The sequence below is a fragment of the Aulonocara sp. 'chitande type north' Nkhata Bay genome, linkage group LG1 (genome assembly GCF_057382095.1).
Source record: "Aulonocara sp. 'chitande type north' Nkhata Bay isolate Kocher_YH1m ecotype deep benthic linkage group LG1, A_spYH_male_GT1.1, whole genome shotgun sequence".
Taxonomy (NCBI): domain Eukaryota; kingdom Metazoa; phylum Chordata; class Actinopteri; order Cichliformes; family Cichlidae; genus Aulonocara; species Aulonocara sp. 'chitande type north' Nkhata Bay.
Genome location: NC_141344.1, coordinates 39,026,480 through 39,041,301, shown reverse-complemented (window position 1 = coordinate 39,041,301; position 14,822 = coordinate 39,026,480). Strand labels below are relative to the sequence as shown.

The 14,822-nt window shown below is 41.7% G+C and overlaps 1 protein-coding gene across 1 annotated transcript in view; it reads right to left on the bottom strand.

Moving 5' to 3' along the window:
• LOC147339527 (USP6 N-terminal-like protein) overlaps positions 1 to 14,800 on the bottom strand; it is a 28,629-nt gene extending 13,829 nt beyond the window's left edge. The window contains exons 1-5 of the mRNA XM_086295283.1: positions 14,440 to 14,800; positions 9,457 to 9,530; positions 2,123 to 2,208; positions 1,991 to 2,030; positions 1,826 to 1,906 (exon numbers count right to left, since the gene is read on the bottom strand). Of these exons, the coding sequence (XP_086151409.1) occupies positions 1,826 to 1,906; positions 1,991 to 2,030; positions 2,123 to 2,208; positions 9,457 to 9,522 (273 nt within the window). The 5' untranslated portion in view covers positions 9,523 to 9,530; positions 14,440 to 14,800. The remainder of the gene's footprint in view (positions 1 to 1,825; positions 1,907 to 1,990; positions 2,031 to 2,122; positions 2,209 to 9,456; positions 9,531 to 14,439) is intronic.
• Positions 14,801 to 14,822: the final 22 nt, after the last annotated feature.

The following is a 14,822-nucleotide window of genomic DNA, read 5'->3' as shown; positions in this document are numbered from 1 at the left end:
TCATAAAGCACTTTACACTTCTAGCTACAGATTTTTACAATTTTCTGATTACTCTGTTTTTTTTACTTAGACAGGCTGCACAACTATATTTTTTAATGATTTATTATTATTTTTCCATCTTTCCGAGACAGCAACATGATATTTACTCCTGCAGCCTCCCAGCCCTGACTTTGTTCAGTCACTGCTAACCAACTAACTCTGGTCCTTATACACTAATGTGCTGCCTCTGAGTAAACTGGTCAGCTTGGTGTTATGCTGGTGTATAGCACAGTTTTGTTGAATTTGTAGACTTCAGCTGGTGACAGAAGTGCTTGTTCTGCTTTAGGGATCTGCTGTAAACTGGTGGCTCTTTGAACCAGAATCCACAGCAGTCAGAGATCTGCTGCCACTACACAGAGTTCACCACAGCTGCAGAGCAGAACAGAGACTACTGTCAGCAGCTTTAGTCAGGTGGAACTGTACATATTGTATTATTTATTCAGTCATTTGGAAAAGGAGACTAGAATTACAACTAGAACGAGCTCAATGACGACTTTAAAAGAGAGCGTTAGGCTAACAAAGAGCTCAAATTCATGCTTCGAGCACGATAATGTTTCATGTTTTTAACAAAGACAGATGACAGAAATGCTCAATGATGGATCAAACTGAACTGAACTCAGTTCAGTTTTATTTATATAGCACCAAATACCAAATTAGTTACTGCAAGATGCTTTATATTTTATGGTAAAGACCTTAGAATAACACAGAGATTTATTATTTATGAACAATTTAGGCAGCACGGTGGCACGGTGGTTAGCACTGTTGCCGCACAGCAAGAAGGTCCTGAGTTCAATTCCACCATCAGGCCGGGGTCTTTCTGTGTGGAGTTTGCATGTTCTCCCCTGTTTGCGTGGGTTCCCTCCGGGTACTCCGGCTTCCTCCCCAAAGACATGCAGTTAGTGGGTGCGAATGTGAGCGTGAATGGTCTGTCTGTGTCAGCCCTGCGACAGACTGGCGACCTGTCCAGGGTGTGCCCCGCCTCTCTCCCTATGACAGCTGGGACAGGCTCCAGCACCCCCTGCAGCCCTGAAAAGGATAACTGGAAGCGGATGGATGACTTACTGACACTAGTGGAGACCAAGCTAACGGTGGATGTACGCTCAGCTGCTCTGGTTGAGTCTATTGATTTTCCAGCCACAGTAACAACGATCAATAAGCATAGCAGCGACTCTCTCACTAATGTAGGTGTTTGTCCAGAGGGTCGGAACCAGTCAAGCTAATTTTCCACCTTTCCACATCCCGTACAAGGACGCACATCGTCTTAGTGAGGAAGAGTGTCGGTGCAAAACCAAAGAAACTAACCCAGAACTGCAGAGTGTCAGAACCCAACCTCTGCGTTGTACAATGGGATTTTTTAATACATTTTAAAAAGTATAATGGAAACATGAAATTAGCATATAAGAAATCTGATTTCATCATTTTTTCAGCAAAATTGTTATTGCTAATGACTGCTTGTGAGACTTATGGGGACACTTGCCAGAAGCTTGTATGAGGACATCATTATCGAGATGGAGAGAAGATTGTAGGTTTTTTCCTCTCCTAGTGTGATTTATATTCTGGTGAGAAGCTTTGATTCAGAATTCTTAATGAGGGAGTACATTTGAGCTGAATATGTTCTGGACTCAACACCGACACTTGCTGTGATTCAATCTGTGTTACAAAACTCGCTGACATCAGAGAAACCAGCTGCAGTTTTACATGTTTGTCAGCAATTGTCTCCAGCAATGAAGTCATTATAAATCTGTTCTGAATTTTCCATGTGCTCCGTGTGCGAACTGTTACTCACCCTGTCACTGTTCTTGTATTTATCCCACTTCTTCACCATCTTCAGCCATTTCTCTGCTCTCTCAATCTCCTGCTGCTTCAGCTATGAAAGTAAAAGAAGCTGGTGAACAAAAACAACCTACTGCATGCATTTGTCCTGAAAGAAATGTGGCATTTGCCTCTTTACCTTCTCTTCATGTGCAGTTGGTGCCGGCAGCTCATCTTCACTGGAAGAATGAAGAGAAACAAATGATGAGATGCAACAAAACAGGGCAGAGTGGTACCAACCGGCATGACTTTAATTTGAAGACAGACTTACTGCATGAAGCCGAAACGGTCGATGACTTTGTAGATGCTGTAATCAGCATCCTCCCAGGGGTAGATCTCCACCCCGCCCTGCCTGCCCTGGAAACAGTAACAGGTATAAACTTACAAACTACAGTCTAGACAAATAGATACGCACATGTGTACAATTACTTACATAAACAAAAGGATCTTATTGTGCTGAAGCGCACCTGCCCTAAAGGAGGAACTACAAAGGCCCCAAAATGGAGTTTAAAGACTCTTGATGAGCCCAAGGTCCTACAGTATGGATATAGGTGCTCCTTACATGGGTCAGTTCTACATCTGGCCTGCATCTGGCCCATATAACACATGTAACCCATGTAAAGCCTGCCTCATTGCTTTTGGCCTGTGCCTGGCCTGGATACAGGACTTGCGAGTGCTGTGCCAAAAGAAGTCCAGATTAGGCCCCCATGTGTCTTCTATCTGGGTCCATGCACAAACCTTTGCACACAATCGTGTTTGTCGTTAGTTAGGGACGACGACAGGCATATTGTGATGCTCCTCTTCCTCTTTAATGCTACAGTTATTATTATTACAGGTATTACAGAACTAGCAGTAAGGTCTGGGGTTGATAAGCTGAAGTACTGTAGAAGTAGCAGAAACTAGTTCCTCCTGGGGCCACTTCAGGCTGTCTCCAAAAACAGTCAGTTAGACTGACGTGACACTGACTGATCACTAGAATTGCACCCTCTCATCCACAAATCATCACTTCTGCCTTAAAATAAATCATAGTTTGAGTCCAGAAATCTTTGATATACAGTGCTCCCTCGCTATAACGCAGTTCACCTTTCGCTGTTTCGCTGATTTTTTTGGTGCAATTTTGCATCCTTTTTTTTTTTAAACAACACATTGTGTTCTGCGTCCTGATTGGCTGTAGACCATTGTAATCAATCTTGTGCCGTGTCTCCTGTACAGTACAGAACGTGTTCAGTTTGTCAAATTTACATAAATCTTTGATCCTAGCAGTGTGACTCTGCTGTACTGTAAGTTTGTAAGTTTTCTCCCCAACAAACACGACAATGTCGACGAAACGTTTTGCACCGTCAAAGGCTTCTGCGGTAGCACCCAACAGGCAGAGGAAGCTGCTAACCATCGCACAAAAAGACATGCTCATTCTTCTCGCTTCCTCCACTTCTGTACCATTGATTCATTATGTTGAATTCTCTGGCAGCTGCTCTATTCCCATGATCTGGACCTGAAAACAGGGTTTGATCTTTGGCTTCATTCTATAATAATGGGCTTTTTTTTCTATGAAGGTTTGAACTTCCCTTCCACATCGAAAGGAGCCACCTGAGGTGGTTCGGGCATCTGACAAGGACGCCTGCTGGGCGCCTCCTGGGTGAGGTGTTCCGGGCATGTCCCACCATGAGGAGTCCCCGGGGCAGACCCAGGACACGCTGGAGAGATTATATCTCTCGGCTGGTCCCAGACAAGCTGGAGGAGGTGGCTGGGGAGAGGGAGGTCTGGGCTACTCTGCTTAGGCTGCTGCCCCCGCGACCCGGCCCCGGATAAAGTGGAAGAAGATGGATGGATGGTTTGAACTTTGTGTTTAAACAAGAGAGAAAAGTGTGAAAATGTCTGTCTGAGAAAAGTGTATAAAGGGAGTAGTGAGGGGTTTTACAGCTTTAAAACATCTATAATAATTGTAAAAAAATAAAGTTGGCTATTTTGGGGATTTCACCTATCGTGGGTTATTTTTAATAACGCGATAAACGAGGGACGACTGTACAGTATTTTTTTAGAGCTTACTTTTGGAGTAGGGCTTTGCCCCTTGGAATCAATGCTTGAGGACCAAGCATGTCATGATCATGTTCATTAGGGTTCACATAAGCCACATTGCCATACTGTAAATCCTCTACATTTACAGTTTGCATTGGTACTTCGTGATATCACTAGTTGCCAGTTGGACATTTTTTAAAATACATCTATTTAAATATTTAAGCTTTACATCGCAGTCAAAAGCCAAAAAGTACACATGTGACTAACTAAATGAATAAAAGCACAGTATGAACATGGACAGAAAGCTCCACACACAAACCTCCTCCCCTAATCAAGTAAGCACTCAGTCTCTCTCAAATCAAATCAAATCAAATCACTTTTATTGTCACATCACGTGTGCAGGCACACTGGCACAGCACATGCGAGTGAAATTCTTGTGTGCGAGCCCCACAAGCAACAGAGATGTGCAAACACAACAACACAAACGAGCAAAATACAAGAATGGCCAACCTGAAACTAATAAATATATGTACAATATATAATAGTGTATGCATTTCTGGATGTGTATACTAAATATTTTCCTACGTGTGTGTGTGTGTGTGTGTGTGTGTGTGTGTATACACATTTTTACAAATTAAATAGTAAAAAAATAAAATAAAATAAAATAATAATAATAATAATAAAATATATAAAATATACAGAGTTGAATATGTGCAAAACAAGTGGCATTTATATACAGTGTGGAGTGCTCCATAGTACAACTGTACATGACATGCATTTAGAATCTCCTTAAACCTGCACAAAGTTTAGAAGTAATGCTTTTATCATGGAAAATCCATTTGAGCAACAATTTGATCCCAGTGTTGACATAACACAGAGGGAACTAATCCTCAGACAGACAGCCTGAGAGGCTTCTCACTCCACTCGACTGTGGTTGGCTGCCTAACTGGAAAGCAGCCAATCAGCGAACCCAAAGAAAGTGTAAAGCTTCACCATGGCTGAGTCGGCTCTCTGAGCCTCAGAGGCCCTGCATGTGATGTCGGCGTCATCAGAGTGAGAGGACTAAAAATAATTTTACACCGAGGGCGTTTGGAGACACACAGTGTGTTACAGAAAGACATTAAAGCCAGAGAGATGGCTCTATTTGAATCGCACTCATTTAAATTTTGCTACGCTGATTCACTACAACTGAATCGAATTCACTAAATGAATGACTCACATCATTTGTAAGACACAATAAGATTTGATGGAGTGCATCAAAACACAAGAGCACCAGTGTCTACGGCTGCCTTATTTCACAGCACTAATGACTGTCAGGCCACTTTAAACCATTCGACACAACCCGACTACTCTGCCTTGTTTTCTTTCATCTTTTCTGAATGACACAGCTACTGTGAGTTACAGGTGCCAACAAACAGACAGCCGATCTTACCCTGATCGTACTTAGTGGTAGCATTTACTTACAGAAGTCAAGTGGTAAGAGCTAGCGATTAGCACTATGACCGCCTGCTTAACATTGTGTTGGTCCCCTTTTTGCTGCTAAAATAGCACTGTCCCATTGAGGCATTGACTCCACTAGACCCCTGTAGGTGTGCTGTGGTATCTGACACCAAGATGTTAGCAACAGAGTCCTGTAAGCTGTGAGGTGGGGCCCCCGTGGACTTGTTTGTCCAGCACATCCCAGAGATGCTCGAATGGATTGAGGGAAATCTGGAGTCCAAATCAACACCTCGCTGTGCTCCTCAAAGCTTCCTGAACACTTTTGCTTTCTGACAGGTTGCATTATCCAGCTGAATATTGTTTCCATGAAAGGGTGTACATGGTCTGCAAAAAAGCTTAGCTAGGCGGTACGAGTTGAAGTAACATCCACAATGATGAAGGTTTCCCAGCTGAACATCGCCCAAAGCATCACACTGCTTGCTTCCTCCAACACAACAAACAACACACACCCAGCCATCCATGTGATGTACAAGTGATTCATCAGATGAGGCCGATCTTCTTCCATTGTGCTGGGGTCCAGTTCCGATGCTCGCTTGCCCATTGCTGGCACTTTGGGCAGTGGACAGGAGTCAGGATGGGCAGCCTGACTGGTCTGCATCTATTCAGCCCCATTCGCAACAAACTGTGATGCACTGTGTATTCTATATATGCTTTAGTAGATGTTGGATCAGACCATATGGGCCAGCTTTTGTTCCCTGTGTACATCAGTGAGCCTTGGCTGCCCATGTCCCTGTCTCTGGTTCACCCCATTTCCTTCCTTGGACTACTTTTGATAGATGCTGACCACTGCAGGCATTGGAGATACTCTGACTTCGTTATTGAGCCGGCACAGTTCAGCCTTAGTCAAACTCTCTCAAATCCTTACATTCACCAGTTTTTCCTGCTTTTAAAGACAAAATGTTCACTTCTTAAATGCACCCACTAACAGATTCGACGAAGAAGAGATAATCAGTGTTATTCCTAATGTTTCACTAATTTCTCATTTTTAATGTTCTTAATTTTATACTTACCATACTGATAATGTTTAGAGCATCATTTTGGAGCTCTGGCTTCTTTTGAAAATAATGGCTTCTTTTGGCATCAAAAGAAGAATAATTTTGTTATCCATATATTCTTTTTCAAGATGATCATACACAGTGTCATTTATTTGAACTGTTCTTTTCCAGTTTGACTGTCCAGGGTACATCTTTAATCTTTTAAAAAATAAAACAAGAATTAGGCCCACAAGTTTGAACTTATTTTGACTTTTCTCTAATCCAAGTAAACCCACATTTTCAAATATATCTGTACATTATTATTTGGTTTAATGCCCCTTAGAAACCTGCCCCTCAAATATATGTTTTTGGTAGTCATCAACTAGCTTCTGCATTATTTTGGCTGGATATTTAATGACCCTTGTTGGCAGAATTGGTATATAAAAATTGTTGTTTTCCTGGCACAGAACTGGCGTTTAAGCACAGCCCACAAATTTAAAATAGGGTTGAGTTTGGGGCATTGGGAAGACCATTCCAGAAACTCAATGGGCCATTTCTAAACAGGTGCAGATCATCGGTTCAAAGAATTGTATGTAAAGACAAAATTGATTAGGATGTTCAGGAACAAACCAGGAACCAACAAGATCAAGCCTACCAAGAGCTGGAAACTGCTGGAAGGCCAGTGTTGCTGTCCACAGTCCACTGACCTTCCAGCTTTTTACGCTACCACGGACTAAGAAAGAGTGTCGACCAAAGAAAAAGTCCATGCTTATGAAATTAATAACTTCAGGTTCAACTGAAATTTGCAGTTGTCCACATGGACAAGCCAAAAGCCTTCTGGGGAAAAGCTTTAAGACTGAGCTATTCAACCACAATGACAAGAGATATGTTTAGAAGAATAAAGGTTAGGCTTTCAAACCATGGATAGAATAATGAAGAACATAGACAAATATTAGTTGTGTTTTCGAACTTCAGAGCTGCCTCCTGATGAAATCAAAAGAATTTTGAAATCGTTCCCACATTCTGCTGCAGCCAGGTTTGACAGAGAAACACTAAATCTCTTAAAAGCAACAAATTACTGCAATTCAGATTAGCACAATAGCTAAATTAGAGTATCGCCTGGGGTTGTCGAGTGGCAAACACTGTGTGGAAAATGCTGTCCCTGCAGGTCAGTGTCAACTCAATTACTGCACAGTTTGTCACAGATGTTGCTATGGCTAAAAAGCTCAAACCCCTCCATTGCCATCCTTTCACTGCAAGCCGCTGAGCTAAATTTAACCTGTGGCATCACCAACCCCACCCGGCCCCAGCTCAGCTCTGCATCAGCACATTTACCACTCTGACCAAAGCTCCTTTTCTATGTTACAGCTTGAGAAGCTTTCCTACTTACAACAGCTTTTTTTAAAGCACGAACACTTGTGCAATCATAATAAAACAATTATTCAAACTGAGAAAATCAAACCATTGATGTGTTTTTTAAAAAAAAGTCAGTTTTGCCTTGCTCCAACGCTTTAGGCTAAGGTAGGGTTATGGTTACCACCTATGATGATGTGGTCATGAGGAGTTATATTTCCCAGTAATGGTGAGAGAAAGTAGTGTTTTTTTGATTTTTTTAAGAACCATGGTGACAGAGTGCTGAGGATTGCCACAAACATGCACCTCTGCAGTGACTGTTTTACATTTCAATACATTATTAACAAGCTAGCTAGTAGGGGTGGGGGGAAAAAATCGATACTGTTTAGTATCGTGATATTTTGTTTGCTAATAATGTATCGATACAGGAACAGCAGAAATCGATATTTTGTTACAAACAATTTTTTCGTGGACTGGAACATGCTCCGACTTCAGAGCATGTTGATCCTTTTTCTGAGCAAGAATCCTGACATTCCTTCACTGTCCAAATTTGTTAACTTTTCGCTCAGAAAAAAACCAAGATGGCTACATGCAAAAAGCTAAACTCAAAACTGTAGTCAGCGATAGGGCAGCGCAATATGGCAAAATATATTTGTCACGATATATATTTGAAAACTTGCGATAACAATATAACTGACGATATAATTGACGCGAGACGAAGTACTTTACAACTCCACAACTTTATTAGTGCAAAAAACCCTAAAACATTGATTTATTTTCACTTAAACAAGCAGCTGTTTATATTAGTTTAGTTCATTAGTTAGTTCCCCCCAACGTTTGCTACTTGTGTCATAAGGCATGCAGCTATTTAAAGCTACGCTGATTATTTGTTGAGTCAGCTTCTTTGGTCTCACCACCACGCTAGTTGAAGCGGACGCCTCTTCACGTGCTTTAACAGCTTTGTTGTACTCCAACAAGCGCTTCTGTTTCAAATGATGAAACGTGTTCTGCCAGGTGTGTATGAAAACAAAGCCACTGCGCATGCGCATTTTACCCATATTCTATCGCGATATTTCATTTTCTTATCTTTCTTAACATTGTACCGGTACTACCGTGAACGGTATAATATGGCCCAGCCCTAGTCAGCGACTCGATAGATAACATTTAGGTGGCTACACCGGTCGTTCATATGAAAGTCCATGGTCAAGACTTTTTACTGTAGACATGAAGCCTGATTTTGCTTCCTGGATAAAAGAATGATTTCCAGTTTCTTGCTCAGACTGAAGAATAGGTGGATCATTAAATTCCCAAAGCCGAGGTATCTGGATCATTAGCAGGACTCTAAAACCTGTACTACATGTGCACAGTGGATGGCTTTCTTCTCAGTCCATTGAAGACTAATCAAGAGGAAAGGATGTAATGAATCATGTCTGTTTAGTTTTTAATGGCTGCTTTTAATGTTAGTTTCCACTGCAGTCACAATCAATATCTGTGGTCTTCGTTCTCCGAGACATCGCACCGCAGGCATAAACATATTATTACACAACATGTTATTAATGCACTTTGCCAGCATACTCACATCCACCCACACACATACACGCTTGTTGTCCTCCACACATGCAGAAATGTGCTGCACACAAAGCAAACACAAGAAGACATTTGAATTTTTGTCCTTTTGTGTTTTTGTTAAGCCCAAAATGAACCATGTGAGAACTCTTCTTCCAAGACACGAACGAAAACACAAGTGACAATGTAAACTCACCGTAGCATACTTCAAGATGATATCAGCTCGTTCTTCTGCGATTAGACTCTCGATGTCTTTCTTCATGTCAATATCTACGGAAAAAAGGAAGAGCAAGATTTGCATAAACTAGAGAAAACAACAACTGACGATGAAAAAAATAACACGGCTAGATGTGACTAACAGCACGATGAGCTGGTATACCTGAAGCATGCTTTGGTTTTAAAGAGAATAAACACATCAGTAGATGGTTGCCTTGGATTTAGTAGAACAATATCATAGTGGGGCTTTAAAATATCAGCTGCAAAACTGCACCAGAAACGTGCTAAAGCAGCGGTCCCCAACCTTTTTTGCACCACGGAGTCGCAGATGAATACAATAAAATAAAACCAGTACCAGAAAAAAGAAGATTTATTCATAACACACAAGAAAAGACCCAGGGAAACAGAGTTAACAATAAAAATGCTAAAATAATCATAAAAACAGATAAAACCCCTGAAAACCATACATTTCTCAAGTCTCGTGGCCTGGTACCGGTCTGTGAGTTGTTTGGTACCGGTCCCTGGCCTGGGGGTTGGGGAACGCTGGTCTATAGGACTGAACAAGCTCGGTAAAGACGTGGTAATTAATTTAGTGATCTGAAAACAGGTTCTGGTGAGTGTACTGTGCATTTGTCTGTCAGCTGGATTGAAGAGCTGTGTGAAGGTGTAAAAGTATAAGTGCTCATATACAGGCGCACCAAGGCCCTGTGCCAAACTGTGACATGACAAGGCCTGTTTAAAGAGCAATACATACTCTTCTAACTTATACAGCCTCTAGTACTAATAAGTAATAGTAATAAGAAAACAATACAGTACATTTCATAATTTGACTTAAATCCAATAAACGGGAGCCACCGAGAAAATGTTCCCTCTCTGTTTCATGAAACTGAGCATAACAAAGTCACGCTTATCTGCAGGTCAGTGATTTATGGCCCCCCGTCGAATGATTTAGGAAGTAATAAAAGTTAATGGCAGTTATCATTTTGATGACTATCATAAAATTATGATATTTTATAACTCAGTAATAATCAATAATCCGATGCCCAAAAATATGTGATCATGAAAATATGGCGATGGATGAGGATGATGAAGAGGTGGTTTGAGACAGAAACGAAAACTGTGGAATATTCATATTTTTGTGCTGTTGTCATTTTAAGCCAAAAAGTTTACTTTTTTAGACAAAAAAATGTTCCCTTGGCAGAAACCTGTGTGTGTGTGTGTGCGTCTGTGAAACTGTGTTAAACCACAGTAAAAAGGTTGTTTTTGGTAAAGCCAGTGCTTTTGTAAAGATGGGGAGAGTTGGAGGCTGCGTGCCCCGATGGATACATTTTGTTTGTTTAATCCAAAAAAGTTAGACTTACAAACGCTCCGCCTCAGCGTGAGACCGTCGTACCGAAGCGAGAGCGATGTTTTATGTGGAAAAACGCCTGAATGTGGTGAGGAGACCAACAACACTGGTAAAGTTGTGGGGCAGCTGGTAAGGACTTTCTGCAGCATCTGCAAAGCTGTCTTGGTTGGTTTTAAAAAAAAACGCGCTTTACTCGTCAGAAGGCCGTAAATACAGCTCATTGGTCAGATCAAAACCGTCCTTAGTGGCTGAAGCGAGAGCCTGCCTTTCTAAAATTGCTTTATTGATCAGTGGTTTTTCTCATTGGTAAAAGCGAAGGCCACCTCTGTTTTAAATGGTTTCATTGGTGGATCGGGGAGGAGCTCCATCTTGCACCGTGAATCAGAGAGAATTTCATCCACACTGACCAAACTGTGCAAAGTCACACCTGACTCTCTCGGGGTCTCACGCTGAGGTGGAGCATGACTATATACTGATGTTCATCATCAAACAAAGCAGCAGAGGTATTAATCCAGCTTAATCTGCATCCTCTGTTTGGCTCTACACCAGTGACAGACCTGGAGTGATGATCCGGACACATTGCAGGACAACGCAAATCATCTGGATTAGGGAAAACCCCAAAGCGGGATTATGCAGTGAAAATCTGTGTTTGTCAAAGCCTGAACAAAGAGAAACAAAGAGCTTTGAGGAGCCAAACAGCAGACGTGCAGAAGTGCGGACACGTAACACTGATGGCTCCTTCTTGGTTTAAAAAGTCCACAAAAAGGATCCACCTTAAGAGTGTAGCTCTGATATTTAGACAAAATGCCACACTGTAGTGTCACACTGTAGCAACAGAATTTACTTTACTTTATATTTGAGTCCATTTGACCTCCTTGTGTCCTGTTGAGTTTCTATAAACAAATGACACAGAGAGCAAACTGAGCGTCTGACTATGCAAAGTGAACTGAATGTATGTTTTTACCCAGTAGGTAGCAGGATGCTACCTTTCTGCTGTGTTGCTGTTGTCTGAAGACAAATCTTTCCCGTCTGTTCTAAGATGGTGGCTTGTAACCAAAAAACGTTTAACGACTTTCATCTAGAGGCTACCAAGGAATGGGCACTGAAGCTTTAAATATGAGCTGTCCTCTGAAACATATGGCAGCGGCTGCATGTGGTCAGCGTACTAAATCACAGACGAGCTCTGGCAGGAGACCCAGCACAAAGGGTGGAGACCCAACCTAGGAGAGGGAACAGAGACGGGACTGCACCCTTTCACACTACCTGACTGATGAACATGTACTCTGCCTTTGCAGGCTGTGTTTTACTCTCGGAATACACGCTGAGCTTTATTTAATAAACCTCCGAGTGGAGACTTGGGAGCTGGACTTGAACCAAGTTTTTTGCTGAAGTGGTTCATGGTCGGAGGTAGGATTGTTGAAAGTGGGAAATGAGTCACATTTTGCCCTCTGCACATTTAAGTTACTGCGGGTGCATAAAGTGTTTGGTTGCATCGGCTAATTTTAATGTCATAAGCCCAGTTTCACAAATGAAACTAGCTAAGATTACTCTATCAGGATACGTACTGAATCAAAACATATTAACACATTAAGTCATATTCATTATTAAAGAAGTGGTGTGTTCATTTAATATCATGTGGAGGAGTTTAAACTCTTTTTTGTCAAATTGAATTTTTTTTTATTCTGACCTCCAAATCTTTAGACAACAATATAAAAAAATGACATATTCTGATTGGATTAGGCTTGTAACTGATGACGACTTCAATCTCACAGGTTTAACACGGAGCTGTTATTCCTGTTTAGAGTGTCGTGCTTCTTCCTTGGATTCCTCTAGATTCGCTTGTCTAGTTTATATATTTTTTTCTCAACCTACAATCATATTTATTCAACTTTCACTTCATATTATACAGAAAACTATTAGCTATAAACTACTACTAATTTTTTTTTTCTGATGATCTAACCTCTGTTCACTAATTATCTGTGCTGATGTCTGGATGTCTCAAAACCTGAGACATTTAGAACTGAAGGCAAACTTGAGACAAAGTTTCAAGTCAGAAACCTTAGTGTCATTTGGACAGCGATCTCACTTTTGATAATGATAGCAATAAGGTCACCAGGACAAGTTCCAACCAAAATGTAACAAATGTTCTGTAATATTCTAAACTGCAGATCTTTTAACTATTTCTAGATCAAAGTGTGCAGACGTTGATTTCGGTAAGTGTGGTCCTGTTCTTTGGAAGTGTGTGTGTGTGTGTGTGTTAACTTGCATTTTATTTCTTTGTAAAGTTTACTTTGGGTTTTTTCCCTGCCTTAAAACAATACAAACCTACACAGGTCTAATGTTTGTGTTTCCTGTGTTAAGCACATAGAGTTTGAACTGTAATGGTCACTGCCAAAATCTGAGGTTTGGACTTTTACATAAACTGAATATCCATCCGTCCCCGGGTACTTTATGTTGACTGGGAGACCTGTGGTTAAAAACTTCCTGGTGGACCACAAGCCTGGGAATTTGATCAAATGCCATTTAATTTAGGAGTAAACATCATTGGAGCTCTAAAGAGAAGGAGAGAGTGAGAGAGAGAATTCCAACACAAAGTGAGTACAGCAGGACATACTTAAATGTTTTGTAACTGAATGACTCAGGTTCCTGTGCAGTTACTTGAATTACTAAAGATAAAGAACACCCAGTGAATTAGGGATTTTTTTTTTAGCCCTTGGTGGTCTGGAGCCTACTCTCGATGATTCTCTCTGAAGACTGTAAAACATTTACAGACTCCTCATCTATTAGCTAATCAAGTACAATGGAATCGTTGCACTTTGTTGATCTTTTTCATTGGTTTCAAACTGGATAAATAAAACTTTTACATCTTCCCAGCGAAACCTCACAAACAGAATCTCTTTTTTTCTGTGCTCCAGAAAAATTAAAACATGTACAATGATTAGAAAAAATATTCATGTACTCAGTATTCAAGAACTGGCATACATTGGTTCAATTTAAGACCTAACCGCTGTGTTGTGTTTGTGCTTACTAATATGCATCACATGTGAGTTACTGCGCAGAATGCGTATCAGTGAGTGAGGCAGTTATTAAGCCAATAAAGACTTAATAAGACCCACAAATGTTGCGAAAACTATGTGAGACTCAGAGAGTACAATGTTACGGGTTATCATTTCAGGACAAACAGGAGTAGCAGAAACACGCCAGTATAATAAAGCGTAATGGATATCTGAGCAGTGCTTCTGCTTTCAGCTGTCAGGAAAAATGTTGAATAACTTCGCTGTATTCTCGAAGCTCCCCCAGCAGGCCCGAGAGCTGCTGCCGCTGCCTTCAGTGTCTCCATCCCAGACACACGCAGGGCCAGGCTGCTGAAGGATGCTGCCCACGGTGTGGACGTGTTTCGCCGACATCAGGACCTTTGTAGCGGCTCAAAGTGTCATTTAGCGCTGGTAAACAAACCCACAGCCTCCGATAGTACGAGCCGCGCGCGATGCTGTGATTTGACACCATTCTACAGCCTCGCGCGAGACCTCGTTTTTATTCATTATTATTACTCCACAGAGAATAAGAAACAAATCTGGGGCATGGCTACAAAGAAACAAATACGCTTGTAATTACCTTGATCCTCTGGTGTATTCCTGCGCTATCCGTGCAGTTACCGCTCCGTTTGCTTTGGGCATTCTCTGCTGAAATTGCAGCTGCAGCAGAACAAGCCACCGGGCTGGTAACAATAGCCTCCCCCTCCGTCAATCCATGGGTTACCATCAGACACAGCACACACATACGCGCACACAGGAGCACACGGACGGGACAGAAACCCTCCAGGTCCGCGATCCAAGCAGCGGCAGCGGAGAAGACGCACTGAGCAGGCGCCGATCGTCAGCCGTGTGTGAGCTGTAAACCAAAGAAACAGAACCTCCGACAACAGCTGTCCCGGTGGAGACGCAAACACCAGCATAGAAGCAGTAACTGGGCTTTCTGCTGCCGACATCTGCTGGAAA